The 16756-nt window shown below is 51.9% G+C and overlaps 2 protein-coding genes across 4 annotated transcripts in view; one reads left to right on the forward strand and one right to left on the reverse strand.

Annotated features, from left to right (window-relative positions):
• TXNDC11 (thioredoxin domain containing 11) overlaps positions 1 to 3447 on the forward strand; it is a 70409-nt gene extending 66962 nt beyond the window's left edge. For all 3 annotated transcript variants that reach the window (XM_036280432.1, XM_036280434.1, XM_036280433.1), the window contains one exon: positions 2690 to 3447. In XM_036280432.1, coding sequence (XP_036136325.1) covers positions 2690 to 3332 — 643 coding nt within the window. In that variant the 3' untranslated portion in view covers positions 3333 to 3447. The remainder of the gene's footprint in view (positions 1 to 2689) is intronic.
• SNN (stannin) lies at positions 3399 to 13803 on the reverse strand. The gene is made up of 2 exons (XM_036280435.1): positions 13748 to 13803; positions 3399 to 6512 (listed from the first exon to the last, which is right to left on the reverse strand). The coding sequence occupies exon 2, from the start codon at positions 6422 to 6424 to the stop codon at positions 6161 to 6163; it is 264 nt and encodes an 87-aa protein (XP_036136328.1). The 5' UTR covers positions 6425 to 6512; positions 13748 to 13803; the 3' UTR covers positions 3399 to 6160.
• Positions 13804 to 16756: the final 2953 nt, after the last annotated feature.

Here is a 16756-nt window from a genome sequence, read left to right on the forward strand (position 1 = left end):
CCAAAGTGAGTGTTCAATTTACTCAGAAGGTAAATGGGCAAAGGATATGAGCTGACAGCTCGAAAAAGAGGAAATGAAAAATTTGATTGATAACATGTAGTAAGACCTTTTTCACAATACACATACTTATGTTATTTTTAATGAAAAGAATATAAAAGTATGTTTGTGTTTTGATAAAATATAAATTTTTACTGGTTAAAATGTGTACATAGGGAAGAAAAGATGTCAAGATGTTGACAATGATTATTTTGGAGGAGTGAGGATTTCAAGTGATCAGGTGGTGCCTCTTTCTGCTTTTTACATCCTTTGAAAATTGTCTACAGTGAGCACATCTTGTTTTATAATCATGAAAGGAAAACCACATGAGCTTGTCAGTGAATGTTAGCTTAAAAAGAAATCACATTGTTCCTCCAAAAAAAAACACAGAGAAGGCATTAATTAAAAGCATTCATAACAAAAATTAATTAATAAAAAAATAAAAGCGTTCATACCCTCTCCACAAACAAAGCCATTGGGGCTTATCTGATTTTCATTTCCCTGTGATATTTATTTCCTAGGGAAAGGACACAATGTGCAACCTCCAGCTACTGGCTGGGCCAGTCTTCCTGTTCAGGGGCAACTTAGGGCCCCTCTTCCTTCTACTACTCGTTGTGACATTTCAAAATATAGGTGCTCTGGCCCAGCCCTGGGCTAGATCAGAAGGTGGGGGCAGGGTTCACTCTAATGTGTCTCCTGGGGAAGGACCTTACTTCTTCAAAGATCAGGCCCATCCTCCCATGATAGCCCCTTCTCTGGAGTAGATGCCTTATACCCCATTTGCCATTTTTATATTTGGTCTTTTACATGCCAGAAATATATAGTGAATTTAGTAGTCAGATAAATAGTGAGACCTTTACCAGCACACTTTCAAAGGGATTACTTTTTTATAGGCAGTCTGTTGACACTCTGTGTCCTTGCTATTTCTAAAAAGTTTGGAAGCATTGTAGTATATACCCAGTAGGTAAATTCATGGAGATTGCTCGAAGAACTCTAAAATGGCATGCTTAGAAATGTCATTTTCTGTCCCGTAACTGTCTCTAAATACATATACAGGTCTCTCAGTAGCTCTTTCCCTAAAGGTTAATTCCCATTTACTATCTGCCTTAGCCCAGATTTGTGCTGCAGAACTTAGTGGTAGATCAGCCTCTGCTTGTCCTTCCTCACCTGCAGGGCCAGGATGGTGTCAGTTGTTGATGGAACGGCTGGGAGGCCCCACTTGAAGAAAGCTTGCATGTTAAGAAAACTATGCTTTAAAGGAGGGCATGGTTATATACTTACCCCCAAAATGTTTGAAATTATTCCGTTTACCTGAAAGTTTCCATAAGTGTTATATAAAATGAGGCTGATCTGATTTTCATTTCCCTGTGATTTTTATTTCCTATGGAAAGGACTACTTATTAGTAGAAAACCTTTTGTCTTTTCTTAGATATTTGGCCATTGGTTTTGTTTGTGGAGAGGGTATGAACGCTTTTATTTATTTTTTTATTAATTAATTTTTGTTATGAACGCTTTAATTAATGCCTTCTCTGTTTGTTTTTTTGGAGGAACAATGTGATTTCTTTTTAAGCTAACATTCACTGAGCTTTTGGGTAACTCATGTAATCTTTACAGCAATCCTGTGAGGGAGGTGATACTCTTGTCACCCCTTTACAGATGAGGCAGTGCAGGGACACAGAGAAGCCACTTATCTGGGAGCTCCTGACAGTGAGCAGTAGCCCTGTGAGTCGGCCTTGGGCAGGCCATTTCCAGAGGCCCGCTCTTAACCTCCATTCCTGTAATACTCAACGGCGACCATAACCGGTCGTTTGTCCACTTCATATATAACGCTGGTGGTTTTGATGTACTGCGGCCAGGTTGTATGTACACAGGGAAATTTTTCTGTGCTAGAAATTTGCTTGTCAGACAATTAAATGACAAGTTCTAAAAAGGAATTTTCTACAGACTTGCAGTGAAGCTCTGGGGAAAACCCCTTTTATTTGTCACCCTCCCTCCCTCCTTATCCTGAGCTCTCAGGGCCCGGTAGCTTCAATCCCTTCGTCCCTGGGTTGGTGTGTTTGTCAAGGGTCAGCACTCCAGTAACACCTTCCCTATCATGGCAATCAGAATGTCTCCAGATGTTGCCAAATGTCCTTTGAGAGGTACAGTCACCCCCAGTTAAGAACTCGTGCCTTGGATAATATGGAATAAATGCTTGCTGAAGACACTGGGCTGAGTGTTTCAGGTTTTCCCTATTTTACCAAGCACTGTTGATGGCCACAAGAGCGATGTGGGTGACAGCCCTGCCCCAGCACACCCCAGCTGACGCCCCCGGGCCTCCCAGAGCATACAGAGGCCACTCTGCCCCTGCGCTCCCGGTGCCCTGGTAGCTCTCCTCTTTCTTGGAAGCTTGTGAATAGAATTGAGCTCTTTGTCCTCAGGAACAGACTCGTTTGAGATAAGCCACCTTAATTACAGAATGAGCATTTGGCACATCTTAAGCTTTGTAGAAAATTATTTTGCCTAGATAACATTTTCTTTGCTGACTTCAGTAGGTCCAATCCTCGGAATGTCTTTTGTAGAAAATAAAGACCTAACCTTTAGTAGCAGTCTGGTTTTGGACTAAACATGTTGGTGTGACTCTCATCTTTGACTCCTTTCCCTTTCTCTTCAGAAAGGACCTAAGTGTGAAATACCCCGAAGACCTTCCCATCACCCTTCCAAACCTGCTGAGGTTCATTTTGCATCACTCAGACCCTGCTTCTGTCCCCCCGAACTTGGCTAACCCTCCTACCAAAGAGTGTCTTCAGAGCGAGGCAGTCTTACAGCAGGGGCACATCTCCCATTTGGAGAGAGAGATCCAGAAGCTAAGGGCCGAAATCAGCACCCTTCAGCGAGCGCAAATGCAGGTGGAGGCCCAGCTTTCCAGCGCACGCAGGGATGAGCACCGGCTGCTGCAGCAGCAGCAGACCCTGGAGAAGCAGCACAGCTTGCTCCAGCTGCACAGTGAGCAGATGCAGGCCCTGTACGAGCAGAAGACCAGGGAACTGGAGGAGGTGGCCCGAAAGCTCCAGGAGCTGGCCGACGCCTCAGAAAACCTGCTCACTGAGAACACGTGGCTCAAGATCCTGGTGGCGACCATGGAGCGGAAACTGGAGGGCAAGGATGGAGCTGAAAACCTCACCCCCGCAGAGGAAGTGCACTCTGACCACCCCGAGCCTTCAGGGCCCCCCCGATTACCTGGCAGTACCCCTCCACCGGCCAATATCAGTCCCCCACTGGTGGCTGAAAGGAGCAATGAGAATAGGACAGACTAACTTTTTAAATGACATGAAGAAATCAGAGGTGAAAACTGTACACTGGGAATATATTTATGCAAATTTTATTGAAATTTATTGTAAATAAAGATTTTCTCAGTGGTCTAGAAAATCAGCGTGAATGTCATTCAGCTTTTATTGAACAAGGATGACACCCCTTCCACTTATTGCACAAACTGGGTAACTTTGAGACAAAAACAGTAGCACAATTTGAAGATTTGTCTGAAAAATTAGTCCATATTTTAGTGGCTCAGTGTCAGAGTTCCCTCCCCATTCTCCTACTGTTGCTTCTGCGATGACATTACAGGATGAAATGGTAATTCCTTGACTGACTAGTCAGAAAATTTGAACACAACAGTGGGCTATTCAGAAAGAATTCAATGAGAGGTCATAACTTACTAAGCCAGTGGAGTGTGTGGCTCTGGTGTCTATGCTAAAAAAAAGTAGCTATTGATAAACAAGAACAGTGAGAGCTATTATGTGGTGGTTCACCAGTTCTACAGGCACTTTCACTTTCCTCCCAGAGACCCCCCCGAGTGCCCCACCATGCCTGTGACGCTCACCCGGCACTGCCACCGTGCTGATGAGCCGGACTCAAGCGCAAAGATGTCATCCCTGGCAACCTGGGAATGGAATCAAGAACTTCCAGAAGTGAAACTAAGGAAAAAGCGACATTTCAGCATTTCATAACCTAAACTTCACTGGCACAGGAAAAACCTTAGGGCAAGTCTGGCAGGCAAAGGATGGTCATTTTCAAGGTCAGGCTCAGAGACTGAAAATGCAAGTCCCAGGTGCCCCTGGGTTATTAGAGTGAAAGACAGCCTTGGTGGATGCTGCTGGCTGCAGAAAGTAGAGGTAGAAAGCTTGGAAGTTCTGGAATGCGAGGGGAATGGATCAAACACCCCTACACCTTCCATTTTTTCTTGAGCATCCTTCATTATAAAACCACCTTCTCCCTGATTTTCAAGTCGGCACCGTTGGAACTTGTACCCCCTCCCAGCCCACAGGACCTCTGCCGGTCTCCTGCCTAACTCTCATGCTTGGCCATCTCCAGTTAGGGACCAAAGACATTTTTTCTTGCCTTCAGCTCAAATTGCCTAACTAGACACCCTTCTCCCTTCCTGTAAGTTATTAAGTCCTATAAGTTTGACCCCCAATTTAGGCATATGCTGCTAAAATAAATGTTCCCTAAGCTCCCTCCTTGGGGTTCTAGAAAGTAGATTAGTTCAACATGCTTTTTAGAGGAGACTTGAATGAGGCCATAGGTAAGCCTCCTTCAGCCTGACCAAGAGGCCAGGGCTCTGATGGTGGTGGGGGCTGGCAGGCAAGGCTGAGGGCCCCCTGGGAGATCCATGCCCATGCTGCTGGCAGGCCACTCAAGTGCTAAGGGCCAGTGCACTGAGGTTAAGCTAGGGCTGGCCTCCAGTTTATTACCCAGGAAGCTGATACAAGTCATAGTTTAATTTTGATAGTTAGAATTTGTTTACAGTGGTGGGATTAAAAATCTAAGCGAGTTCACTGAAGTATACACAAGGGACACCTTGGAGATGCAGGCTGTGGAGGCGCTGGCCTAATCCAAGAGCCACCAATGCCTTATCTTTTTGCAAACTAAGTCCAGAACCTGAAACTCACTCCCCTGCCTGTACCCCCAGGTGCTCACTAAGCACAAGCAATCAGGGTGCATCTGGGGGCCCCCATGTACATATGCACGCAAGAAGTGTCCTTCCATCATACTTTGTGCCTCATAGTGGGGTCAGGGGACTCTTCTAGGTGATCCGCTGAGGAAAGTAAAATCCAGTCCCCAGCAGGTGAGTGGTAATTTAAGAAACTAATTTGTGAAAAGGGAAGGAGTGGAAGAAACCTCAGTCCCCTACTCCTTCCCTCCAGTGCAGAAAATATTAAATACAACAACAAAACCACAATTTTCTCTCCTGGGCCCATTAAGTTTCAGACAAAAGCAGCCACTGCCTGTTCGGCGAAGTCTGCACAAAGTAATGCCCAGTGGGGGTGGGGACAGAAACCGAGTGCTCGGCATGCTCAAGACCAAAGGGTCAAGAAACTGCTCTGCCACTGCAATGCCTGGCAGCCCTCAGGACGTGTGCCCTGACTCGTCCTTCACTGGCTCCCAAGCAGCTGCATAGCCTCCTTGCAATATGAACAGGAACTGGTATTTAATGACTGAACCTACTTAGAGAAAGACGGTGGTGTGGTTCTTCCAGCCATCGCTAACCAACCAGAAATCACCACAGCACCCCAACTGGTCATGTCACACATCCTCTACGTACACACACACACACACACACACACACACACATTAGAGGCCCCTGCCAAGTGCAACTTGGGCCTTACATGTCTAAGACCCTCCCCCACAGCCTTGACTCAGCTTATCATTAGTAAGGTCAGTCCCGTGTACACTATCCGATATTTTTAAAAATCAGCAAAAAAAGTTTAAGCACGTGCTTCTGGGGCCTATTTACAGTTCACAGGTTTGTGAGTTCACGCGTTACAGTAGTAGCTCCATCAAAAACAGGCTCAGCTAAACATTCAAGTAACAAAAGCGCTATGGGGCCTTAAACCCCAGCAAGGTCAGGTCTGCCCACTGCCTGCAATGGGCAGCCCCACTAGGAGGCAGAGGGGATGCCCAGGGCCACCAAGTCCTGGCTTAGGACAGCTGGGACCCCAAGAGTCAGTGCATGCGATAACGAAGCCAGGTAAGGCCATGCCAGCAAGTGTCAACCCGTCCTCTCAAACGGCAGCATGTCTGTGGATTCCCCCTCCCATGCCTCTCGGCTGGCTGCAAACAAGCCCAGGAGCCTTCAAATCCCAGCTCAGCCATGCACTTCTGGGCCGTTGGGGGTCAGCTTGGCCTTTCTCTCCACACACGGTCCCTTGGCTGAGTACTGCACCAGCAGGAAGGGCTCCTTGGTCTCGCCATCTCCCACGATGCTCTCCTCATCCTCGGACTGGCTGATGCGCTGCAGCCGCAGGTAGCACCAGCAGCCTAGGATCAAGGCCCCCAGGGCAGCAATGGCGATGAGGATGACAATGACTGTGACCACACCCGTGGTGGGGCTGTGGTCCATAATAGACATGGTCGGTGTTGGGGGAGACTTCCTCAGCAGGAAGGTCTTGGGGGTGACCGGCTCAGTGAGGCTGGAACTCGGGCTGGACACGAGAGCCCTGAAAGACAAAGTCACATGAGGCTATACTCGGGACTCTGCAAGGCACCTGGACAGCTCACGAGATAGCACTGACTCTTCTATAGGGTCTATTTATCATCTCTTCTGAAGCCTGACCATCCCACCCTCATCCTAGTGAAAAACATGCTGGCTGGATTTTGCTGTTTCTTTGACCGTGGTGTTACCAGCCTTCTCCTCATTTCCATTCACTATCTTCGTTGCTTCTGCTACCAGTTAGGCTGCCACCCTGGCCTAGCCACAGACCCTGAGGTGGTCGTCTGCAGCCTGCGACCCCACAGCCCAGGCTCGAAAGAGTCTGTTGAAGGTGAATGTTCTGGAAGCCCAGTACCACTCGGTGTTCACAACAATTCAAGAACTGAAAGCCAGCCCTGGCCGGTTTGGCTCAGCGGTTAGAGCGTCGGCCTGCGGCTCACAGAGACCCGGGTTCGGTTCCCGCTAAGGGCATGTACCTCGGCTGCAGTTTGTCCCCTGCCCTGGCTGGGTCGTGCAGGTGGCAGCCACTCGATGTGTCCCTTTCACATTGATGTTTCTCTCTCTCTCTCTCCCTCCTGTTCTATCTGAATAAAAAATGGGAAAATGTCCTCGGGTGAGAATAAAAAAAAAAGAACTGAAAGCCAGTGCTTCGTGATGGCCAGAGAAGAGGGATTTGACAGGAGACAAGTGACATGTAGCTCAACCAAGTCCAGGAAAACCTGTGCGAGGGTGCAGGAGAAGACAGCCTTTGCCCATGGGGGAACTGCAGCCACCTGGGAAGAGGCTGTCCACCACACCATCTGAGAGGGAAGCGGGCAGCAAAGTCCTGGAAGATGAAGGCACTCAAGACAGACTGCCCTTCCTTCCCCAAGCTCAGCGTCTGGTGCAAGAGCCAGACTGCAAACAAGTCAACACACCAAACACCTATCACTATAAATGCTGGAATGCCATGCCAGGATAGTAGGGAACCAGGTCCCACAATGCTAGACTGAGTGGGGCAGGGCATACTTAGGGAGGCAATGCTGATGCTAAGATGTGCAGGAAAAGCCAGCCGTGGGGGAACAGCATCTGCTAAGGCTCGGAAGGCAGGAGAGGGCCTTCAGGCAAGTGCAAGGAGCTGAGGGTGCCGGTCACTGCAGTTGGAGCATCAGCTGGTCTGGGTGAAGGCGGGAGGGGGTGTTTGTGATGGACCACCATTTCCTGGCCTCCTAACCTCAGACAACTCCACCTCACTGAGCCCCCTGTTAGTGGGGCTGGTGAGGGGCAAAGGAGAGTGCAGAAGACTCAGCGGAGGTGAGGCCAGCAACAGCCTGCTGAGATTGGAAGTGCTGAAGCTAGCAGACTCCCCTGGGTCCCGAGACCCTGCTCTTTATTTCTCATGTCTCACCATAAGCAGTAACAGTAACTAACACCCAAGTGGTGTGGTTATGAGGGTGTGGAAAAGCACCAAGTCGGTGCTCAGGAAGACAAGCTGTTTGAATTTGTTTTTTTGAGAAGACTGACATCAATGCTGTAGACAGCGCTGGAAGGGAAAGGTTTTCCCTCCCAGCAGGATAAACCTGCCATCAGGCAATAGCAGCCTTAATTAGAAATGATTTTTATCCACACTAGGAAGTCTCCCCCGCACCCAAGGCCAGGTCTGTCTGAAGGTCAACACTCTGTTGTCTGTCTGGGGACCAGGCCCTGGGAAAACTCTACAGACCTCTCAGTTCCACCTGCCACCATGCTCACGTTTGCAGACGGATCTGGGCAGGAAGGAGAGGGGCAATATCCCTGGAGTCTGCCCCCCTCTTACCACCTCCAGGGTTAAGCCACTGCCATCACTCTCAATAGGCTCCTGGTGCCCTGGTTTACCATGCAGACCCACACCAGCCAGGGCCCTTGTCACTCAGAGCAAAAGCCCACAAGTCCTTACAGTGACCTATAGAACCTGGCATGATGCGTCCCCAAGCCTTGCTGCCCAGGCCAATCCCTCTGCCCAAATGTTCTGCTCCCCTTAACCTTGTTCATTGGTTCTCAACATGGCAACTGTGTCCCCCAGGGGACATTTGGCAGTATCTGGAGACATTTGTGGTTGTCACAACTGGTGTGTATGGGGGTGGGAGTGCTACTAGTACTGAGTAGATAGAGAGCAGGGATGCTACTCAAGATCCCACAGAGCATAGGATAGCCCCCATCCACTCCCCAACTCCCACCAAAGATCAACTGTGGAAGTCAAGACTCTCTGACCTAGTTGACTCCAGCTCAGGCAGGGAAGCCTCCTGACCCCACTGTCTGGGAGGGTCCCTTGGTTCTGCAACTGCACTCGATTCCTCCCTTCAGGCCACTAGCCTCAGCTAGCAACCCTGCTTTTGTAGCATCACATCTGGTTAGCACCCGCCGCCTCCATCAGACTGTGTGCTCCATGAGTGGCCTGCACATCTCTGTGCCCCAAGTGTACCGGTCATCCTGGCCTCTCCCCCGCCACCATCAGGGCTGCTGTATTCTCGCCCCGCCCCCTCCCAAGCCTGACCTGCATTTTCTCTTCCTGCTAGGGAGATCCTCTATCTGCCCTGAACCTCCCCACCTCCCCCTCTCCACTGGACCTCTCCTGTCCAGCGCTTGCTGCAGTGCCTGCCCTCCTATTGTGCTCATGGACAGGAAGGAAAGTCGGTATCAATTCAGAAAGGGGAGTCTGTGTGTGTTTGGGGAATGGGGGTGATTTGGGAAATCAAACAATGGCAGCAAAACCTGAGGATGGGGGGCCCCAGGGGCCAAACCCACTGAAGCCAGTGGTCCCAAACTAATGAGGAAGCCAAGGCAGACGCAGCCCCCTGGCTCAAAGGGATTCTCCAAGAGGTATGGGAACCTCAAAAGACACTACAAAGTGTCTGCTGCCCCTGACTAGGCCAGGAGTAGGCACAGCCAGGTCTGGGCCCCTCACCCCCATGAGCACAGAGCCAAGTAACCATGCCATGGTCATGGCTGGCCCGTGCTCCCTGGCCCTCCCCGGGGTGCATTTGTTTGTTCCTTCATTCACTCAGCAAGTATTTCCTGAGAACTCATCTTTTAAGAAATCTGATCACATCACCCCCTGCTCAGAACCCTCCCCAGTATCAGCAGAGAATCTAAACCCCTTGCATCCCCGAGCTTCTGCACACCCTCCACCCTCCCACCGCAAAGCCCCTGCACTTTCTGTTCCTTCTGCCTGGAATGTCTTCCAGGATTGTCCCATGTCTGGCTCCTTCCTATTTGGGAGGACTTTCTTAGAAGATACCCCTTGGGGGATGCACTCCCAGACCACCCTGGCTCCAGACACCCCTCTACTCGACACTTGCCATTACCTTGCACTACCTCATTTTAATTTTTTTTCTTTATTAATTTGAGAGAGAGAGAGAGGAAGGGAGAAAGAGAGATGGAAACATCGATGAGAGAGAACATCGATTGGCTGCCTCCTACATACCCCAAGCTGGGGATTGGGCCCACAACCTGGGCATGTGCCCTGACTGGGAATCAAACCTGTGACCTCTTGGTGCATGAGTCAACGCTCAACCACTGAGCCACACCAGCACTCTCTGTTACCTGAGATCTTCTGGGTCAGGGAAGACATTTCCCTGGCGGCTGTCTCCTTCCCACAGTGGACTCTGAGCCAGAAAAAGGAGGACGCTGATCATCCTGCCCACTGCGGGATCCCCAGCCCCATTGTTGGCACATAGCAGGCGCTCGATAAATGTCTGCGGAGTGCTCCAAGCCCAGGGATACAGTGATGAGTCAGAGGAGACCTTGTTTTCATGGGAATCATGGTCGGTGGTTACCCATCCCTTAGCCAGCTCCCTCACTCTGAAGCCACTCCCAGGACCCTGGACTTGGGTCCTTGCGCCTGTCTGAATAGACTCAAGGAAGCCAGCCTGCAGGGGAGGACAGGCTGCAGCCTGAGTGCCGAGGTGGGAGCAAAGGGTGCAGGTGGATCCGGGCCAGGCCTGGGCCCACGGAGAGGCAACTGTCACTTCCAGTGCTGAGAGGCAGGGAGGGGAGACGGCCTCTAAGAAGCAGAGCCCAGAGGAAACCTGAAGCATGAGGGAGGCTGGCTGACCTGGATTGAACCCCACCCTACTTGCTGTGCCTCTCCCGGGGCTTCCCCTGCCTCCCATCCTTGTGCTCCTCTGAGCCAAGGTGTCTTCTGCAAGCTAGCTGCCCCCTCACCCTAATCCAGGAAAGCCCCCAGATGGGACAGGGAGGGCCACGGCTTGGGCTGAATAGACACACAGGATGGCGGGAAACCTGACCCCCTCAGAACAATCATCAGAGTACTTAACATTTATTCCATGCAATCATCTAATCCTCCCTACACCCCTGCGGCTAATGCTGCTCACTATTATCCCCATTTTATAGATGAGGGGACCAGAGCACAGCTGGGGGCCTGCAGTCTCTGGGCACTCGGGGTAGGTGATGGACCAGATTCCCCCACCTCAACCTGTGTAGCATCTCCTTGCCAGCTCCCTCAGTCAGGACAAAGGTTGGCATTGGAAGCCCAAAGCCATTTGGATCCCCCCAAACATACAGGGCCAATCTCTACTCTCCCTCCACCCTCCCACTCTGTGGGCCCTCAGTCCTGCCTCCCTTGGCCAAGGGTTGTCTGAACCTGACCTGGACCTCACACACCCACTGCTCCTGGAAAAACAAGCCCTAAAGCACAGCCTCTCCAGTCTGCAGAGGCTATTCCTCTGAGCTCCCCACCTCCTACCTCCTCTGCCCACCAGTGGGTCCAAAAGGATAGTCCTCCTCACAGCCAATACCTCAAACTGTCCTGCTGTCCCTAAGAGGCCCACAGCTTAGGTCTTCCTCAATATAAGTAAGGTAGGGTTCCAGTTATCCCTGACTCTTCACAGGACCCCTCAAACTAAGCCTTAACCCCATTCCACGGGTCACTGCCCACTCAAGGCCCAGTGGGCAGATTTGAGACCCCTTGTTCACCCCACCCCACCTCTTTCTTCACTTGCTATTGTAAGCTGTTTGGACTCAGCCAAGCAAACTGTTCCTAATGGCCTGTTTCTCAGTGTGCAAAATGGGAATGAGGTCCTGACCTCACCCAAGTTGTGGGGAGGATGAGAAGTGATAAGAAACAGAAGGGCCATGGGCTACTGGGTTTGCATGCCGCCAGGTACCATGCCTTTCTGGGTGACACAGAGAGGACAGTGTGCCCTTAGGTTCCCTTTTCCCCAAGGACCTGCCTCTGAGAAGGGTACAGAGCCTGGTCCAGGCCCAATGCCATGAATAGTCCTTTCCTCAGGGACACTCTGCTGCCACCTTCTCACTTAACTAAGAATATCACTAGTGTCACCCAGCCCAGATGGTCACCAACTTGCCACCCCCGCTTCTGGGACTGCCATGTTTAGACGGGGCCAACCACTCCCACCCCAGGGGCTTCTAGCACTGCCTCTACGGGTTAAGTCTCCCCTAACCCTCTCCCCTAACAAAGCCATCTGCTAGGTGTGTCAATAAACCCAGCTCTGTCTCTTCATGGGACCCCAATTCACAAATCAGAAACATTTCCTGCCTGGTTTCTGATTAGGAACATAGAATAGTAGAGAGGATGGGGCACTGCTGGGTACAGTCAGGGCGCAGGTAAAACGTCTGCTCTGTGCCAGGCCCCAGCTGTCCTTGGGACCCAAGGACACATCACACAAGGCTCCTGTCCTCTAAATGCCAGGACCAGGAAAGTGGGGATGCTCATGGGAGACTAACAATTACAGGGCTGGGCCTGGCTCTGCGGTCAGTGTCATCTCATCTTCTACCCCCACCCTCCTGAAGAGGAAACTCACACCAGAAGCCCCTAGGTTCCCCTGTGCAGAAGAGGAAGCTGGCTGGGGCAGAGCCTAGGGACTGTCCCAAGGTCAGACTGAGTCCCCTCCAGGCCAAGGCTGGAGGCTCATGCCCCCACCCTGTGAATCAGCCACTGGTAATTCTCACAGGCTGCCCCAGCCCACCTGGCTAAACAAGTTTGGTAATAACAGATGGCTGACAAAAGTTGCCCAATGATTACTATGTGCCAGATACTGAGTTAAAGCTTCACAGGATCATCTCCTTTGAGCCTCAAAATAAGTCTAGAGTTGTTATTACTAAGCCCACTTTACAGATAAAGAATCTGTGGCTCAGATAAGTTTAATCAATTGCCAAGGTCACACCGCTCAAAATTAGCTGCACAGGGATTCAAATCCAGCCAGCCTGAATCCAGAAGCCTGGATTTCAACCTTGACTCTAAAGTGTTATATTCTTGATCCACACCTCCCCACTCCCAAGTTTGAAGGGTCAGGGTATAGGTGAACCCCAGTCAGCCTCCCCTCACCCGTACCCAGCAGGGGCATGCTGGGTGACCGGGACTGAGGGCTCAATGCAGGGTACACAGGGATGACAAGCCCTAGCAGCTCCCGCGTGCTGAGGTGCTGAGCGCGGGCGACGTGCAGGCGCGGTGCCAGGCGCGCTCCACAAATCCTCTCATTTAACCCTCCCAGCCAACGCTGACGCTGCCGTCTCCCCCATTCTATCAAGGAGCTATTCGAGGCTGGAGGAAGGGGCTTGGACCAGGAGGCGACAGCTGGAGGGGGAAGGACAGCTGGAGGGGGAAGGACAGCTGGAGAGGCAACTCCAGTCGGCCTGACTGGGACCCGGGGGGGGGGGGGGTACCGGGACCATGAGATCCAGTCATGTCCACTCCTCCAGTCACCATGGACGGAACCGAGCACCAAACGCTGCGGCCCATCCTCAGTTTCTCCACCTGCCAAATGGGTGCCAAATCTCACCAGGACCCCACCCCTACTCCTCAGAGCCCTCCTGACCACCCTGGGGTCTGCCAGGACCCGCGCCTCTTCCGTTATTTTAAAAAACCCCTAAGTGTTCGGAGAAGCTCGGTGGCTGGCCGTGGGCGCGGAATTGCGGGCCGCAGTAGGGGGCATGCACGGTGTGTAGGGGGGACACCCGATCCCCGCAGAGCAGCCGCCGCCCCCAGCCGTCTCCTTTGTCCGGATCTCGCTGCAGCGCAGCGGACAAAGAACCCCTGCCTGCGGGCGCGGCCCCCCGGAACAGACCCTCCTCCCGAAGCCGCGTCCCCGCCCGGGCTGCCCCTCCCCCTCCGTAGGGACCCCCCACACACACCCGACCCGCTACTAAGCCGCCCGGCGCGCGCCCCCACCCGACCCCGACCTGCCCCTTCCTCTCCTGCAAGCCCCCGCCCTGCGGATCACCCAGCCTGCCCGGACCGCTCACCATGGCGCCGTCCGCAGCCTGGCCCGATCGCCCCGCAGCAGCCCTGCGGGCCCGGCTCCGCCCGCCCGGTCCGGCCGCCGCGCACCGAGGGGACGCAGGAGCCCCAGCTCAGCGGCGGGCGGGGCACCTTAGGCTCCGCCCCTGGTGGGGGCGGGGCCCATACGGAGAGGCCAATGCGAGCCCGCGCTGGGACGGCGGGGAGGGGTCACGTGCGCGCGGTGTCGGGGCAATTAATTCTGGGCGGGGGCTGTGCTCAGCTCGCAGAAAGGGGGCGGGGGGACGCGTTTGGCCTCGGTGCACCGGTATTGGGCCCCCCGGGCTGCCGGTCCCGGGCGAGGAAACCTCCCTCCGAGCTCGGAGGCTGTCCTTACTCACCCCGGGTTTACAGAGGGGGAAACTGAGGCGCACAGCAGATAAGAGTGTTGCCCGGAAGCGGGAGTAGCGGAATCCCGGGCCCGGGCAGGAGAGAAGCAGGATTCCTGAGCTGAATGTCTTTGGTTGGGGCAGAAAGCTGGTCATTCACTTGTACGTTAGTTCATTTATTTACTTTCATTTAATCATTCGGTCATTCAGTCATTCATTCAACATTTGTGGAACGCTGACCATGTGCATGGTACACCGGTCCACTCAGGAACTGCGGACAAGGAGACAGGTCCTCGCCATCCTCGTGGAGCTCTCATTCTGCTGAGGGCTGAGCCTACCGGGAGTTTGCAGCCCCTTAGCTGCTTATAATTATGATTATTTAACGCAATAACTGATTAGGCCCCCACCAAGTGCCACACCCTGTACAACCACTCAACACGTTTTATCAAGACGACCTGTAAAGGAAGAACTACCTCATTCACAGACGAGGAACCCAAGACTACGCAGGGCAGAAGTACCACAGCTGACTTGTGATGAAGGCAGGATTTCAGGCCAGGCCTGGGAATACCGAGGCACCAGTTAGTGCAGTGATTTCCACTTGTCCACCCAAGAAGGGAGCCCAGTGAGAAGACACCCAGCCTTGTGGCCAGCTAGGGCCCACAAGAGGGTGAAGGTGTGTCCTTCAAGACCTCTGTGGCCCAAGTCCCCTGGTTCACTGCCTCTGCCTTGGAAGATAGGGAGTTAAAGCCCCCCATTCTGGGAGCTGGGATGCTTGTCAGCTAGAACTTTCTCTCCCAGCCTCAAGCAGACCCTTTGGGAGAAGATAGAGGATACAACTCTCAATGCCATGATGCCAGGCTCTCCGTACTCCCTCCAGGTTGGCTTGGCTGGTTGGTCTCTTTTATGCTTCAGATGCACAAAGTTGTTTCCTATCTCTGTGCCTTTGTCCCTGCTGTGCCCTCCAGCTGCAACATTCTTCCACTTCATCTTTCAGATCTCTGCTTAAATGTCCCTAATCTCCACCCAAGAGTGGTTCCCTTTGTTATTGTCCCTTCTGTGCATTGTGAAGTTGAACATTTTTGAGTGTGTGTGATTAAATTTGGTCTGTTTCTTCTCCAGGAGTAGGTCAGTTTCATTCATTACCATGTCTGCAGAACAGTGCTTGGCACACAATAGGTGCTGAATACATGTATGTTGAATGAATGATTAGACTACAGAGCTCCAGGCCTGGCCCAGCTGAGTCCTTGCCAAGAGGCCAGGCCCAGATGGTGAACTGGTGGTTGAGTAGGAATGAGGGACAGAGAGGTAGAGGGAAGGCTGGCTCCAGGCCAGCTGCCCTAGAGGCCAGAGCCAAGTGTCTCAAACAGCTCCTGCTTCCTGGTCTGTCCAGAACTACCTTCAAAGGTTCCTGTCCCAGCCACACCTGGGAGCCCAGAGCAGAAGGAAACAGATTTTCCCCACAGATCCAGTTCCAGAGGCCTCTGTGTCCCAACCTGAAGCTGTCAAAGGCCTCATTAGTGGTGAGAATGTGGGAGGGACAGGCTTGGAGCCCCAGAGCCAGGACTGGCAAAGTGATAACAGAGGAGGCAGGGACACTTTTGGGGAAAAGTTTCTGGAAGAGAAAAATGGTGAGGTGGAATGTAACATGGCCTAGAAGTTGAGAGTCAGACTACCCAGGTCCAAATGCAGCCTTTCCTGCTAGGTAACTTTGGAAAAGCAGCCTAACCTCTCTGTGCCTCAGTTTTCTCATCTGAAAAATGGGGGGTGACAGTAAGGTTGACTTCACGGGGTGGTTGTGAGTACCTCAAGTGCTTGGTGCAGAGGCAGCAATTCCACCCGTTTACTATTAACATTAGTAACAAGTTCCAACAGGTGTAGAGGTGAACTTTGGCTTCCCCATTAGAACTTGGGCAAGTCACTGTACTTCTCTGAGCCTCAGGCTCCTCACCTTCATATGTGTCTCATGTAAGTCACCTCTGGGGTGCTGAGAGGTGGGGACCTAGGAGTAGCCCATCTGGGCCCAGCCATCATCTTTTTATTTTTTATTTTTTTTCTTTATTAATTTTAGAGAGAGAGGAAGGAAGAGGGAGAGAGACTTAGAAACATCTATGAGAGAGAACATCGATTGGCCACCTCCTGCATGCCCCCCACTGGGGATCGGGCCCACAACCTGGGCATATGCCCTGATTGGGAATCAAACCGGCAACCTCTTGGTACATGGGTTGACACTCAACCACTGAGCCACACCAGATGGGCCCTAGCCATCATCTTGCCCAAACTGAGTTGCTTCAATAATAATAATAATATAAATAAATACATAAATAAATAAATAGTAGCAGCAAACACTGTTTGAAGCACTACATGTGCAGAAACTCATTTAATCCCCATTTTACAGATGGGAAAATTGAGGCACAGAGTGGCACATGTGCACAGAAACTACCTGGGGGTGGGGCGTCTTGTTAAAATGCAGATTCTGGCTCAGTAGATCTAGGTGTGAGATTCTGCATTTCTCCCAAGCTCCCAGATGGTGCTGATATTTGGGGGACCACACTCTGAACAGTGAGGGACCAAGGCCCTTGCTTAAGGTCACATAGGTGGTAAGCACTGAGCCTGCACTGAAGTTCACATGATAGGCCTCAGAGTCCT

The sequence above is a fragment of the Molossus molossus genome, unplaced genomic scaffold, assembly GCF_014108415.1.
Source record: "Molossus molossus isolate mMolMol1 unplaced genomic scaffold, mMolMol1.p scaffold_m16_p_3, whole genome shotgun sequence".
NCBI classification, from domain to species: domain Eukaryota; kingdom Metazoa; phylum Chordata; class Mammalia; order Chiroptera; family Molossidae; genus Molossus; species Molossus molossus.

Bases quoted from the DNA above. Each gene is read 5' to 3' on its own strand.
- SNN (XM_036280435.1), bottom strand. From the start codon at position 6,424: ATGTCTATTATGGACCACAGCCCCACCACGGGTGTGGTCACAGTCATT.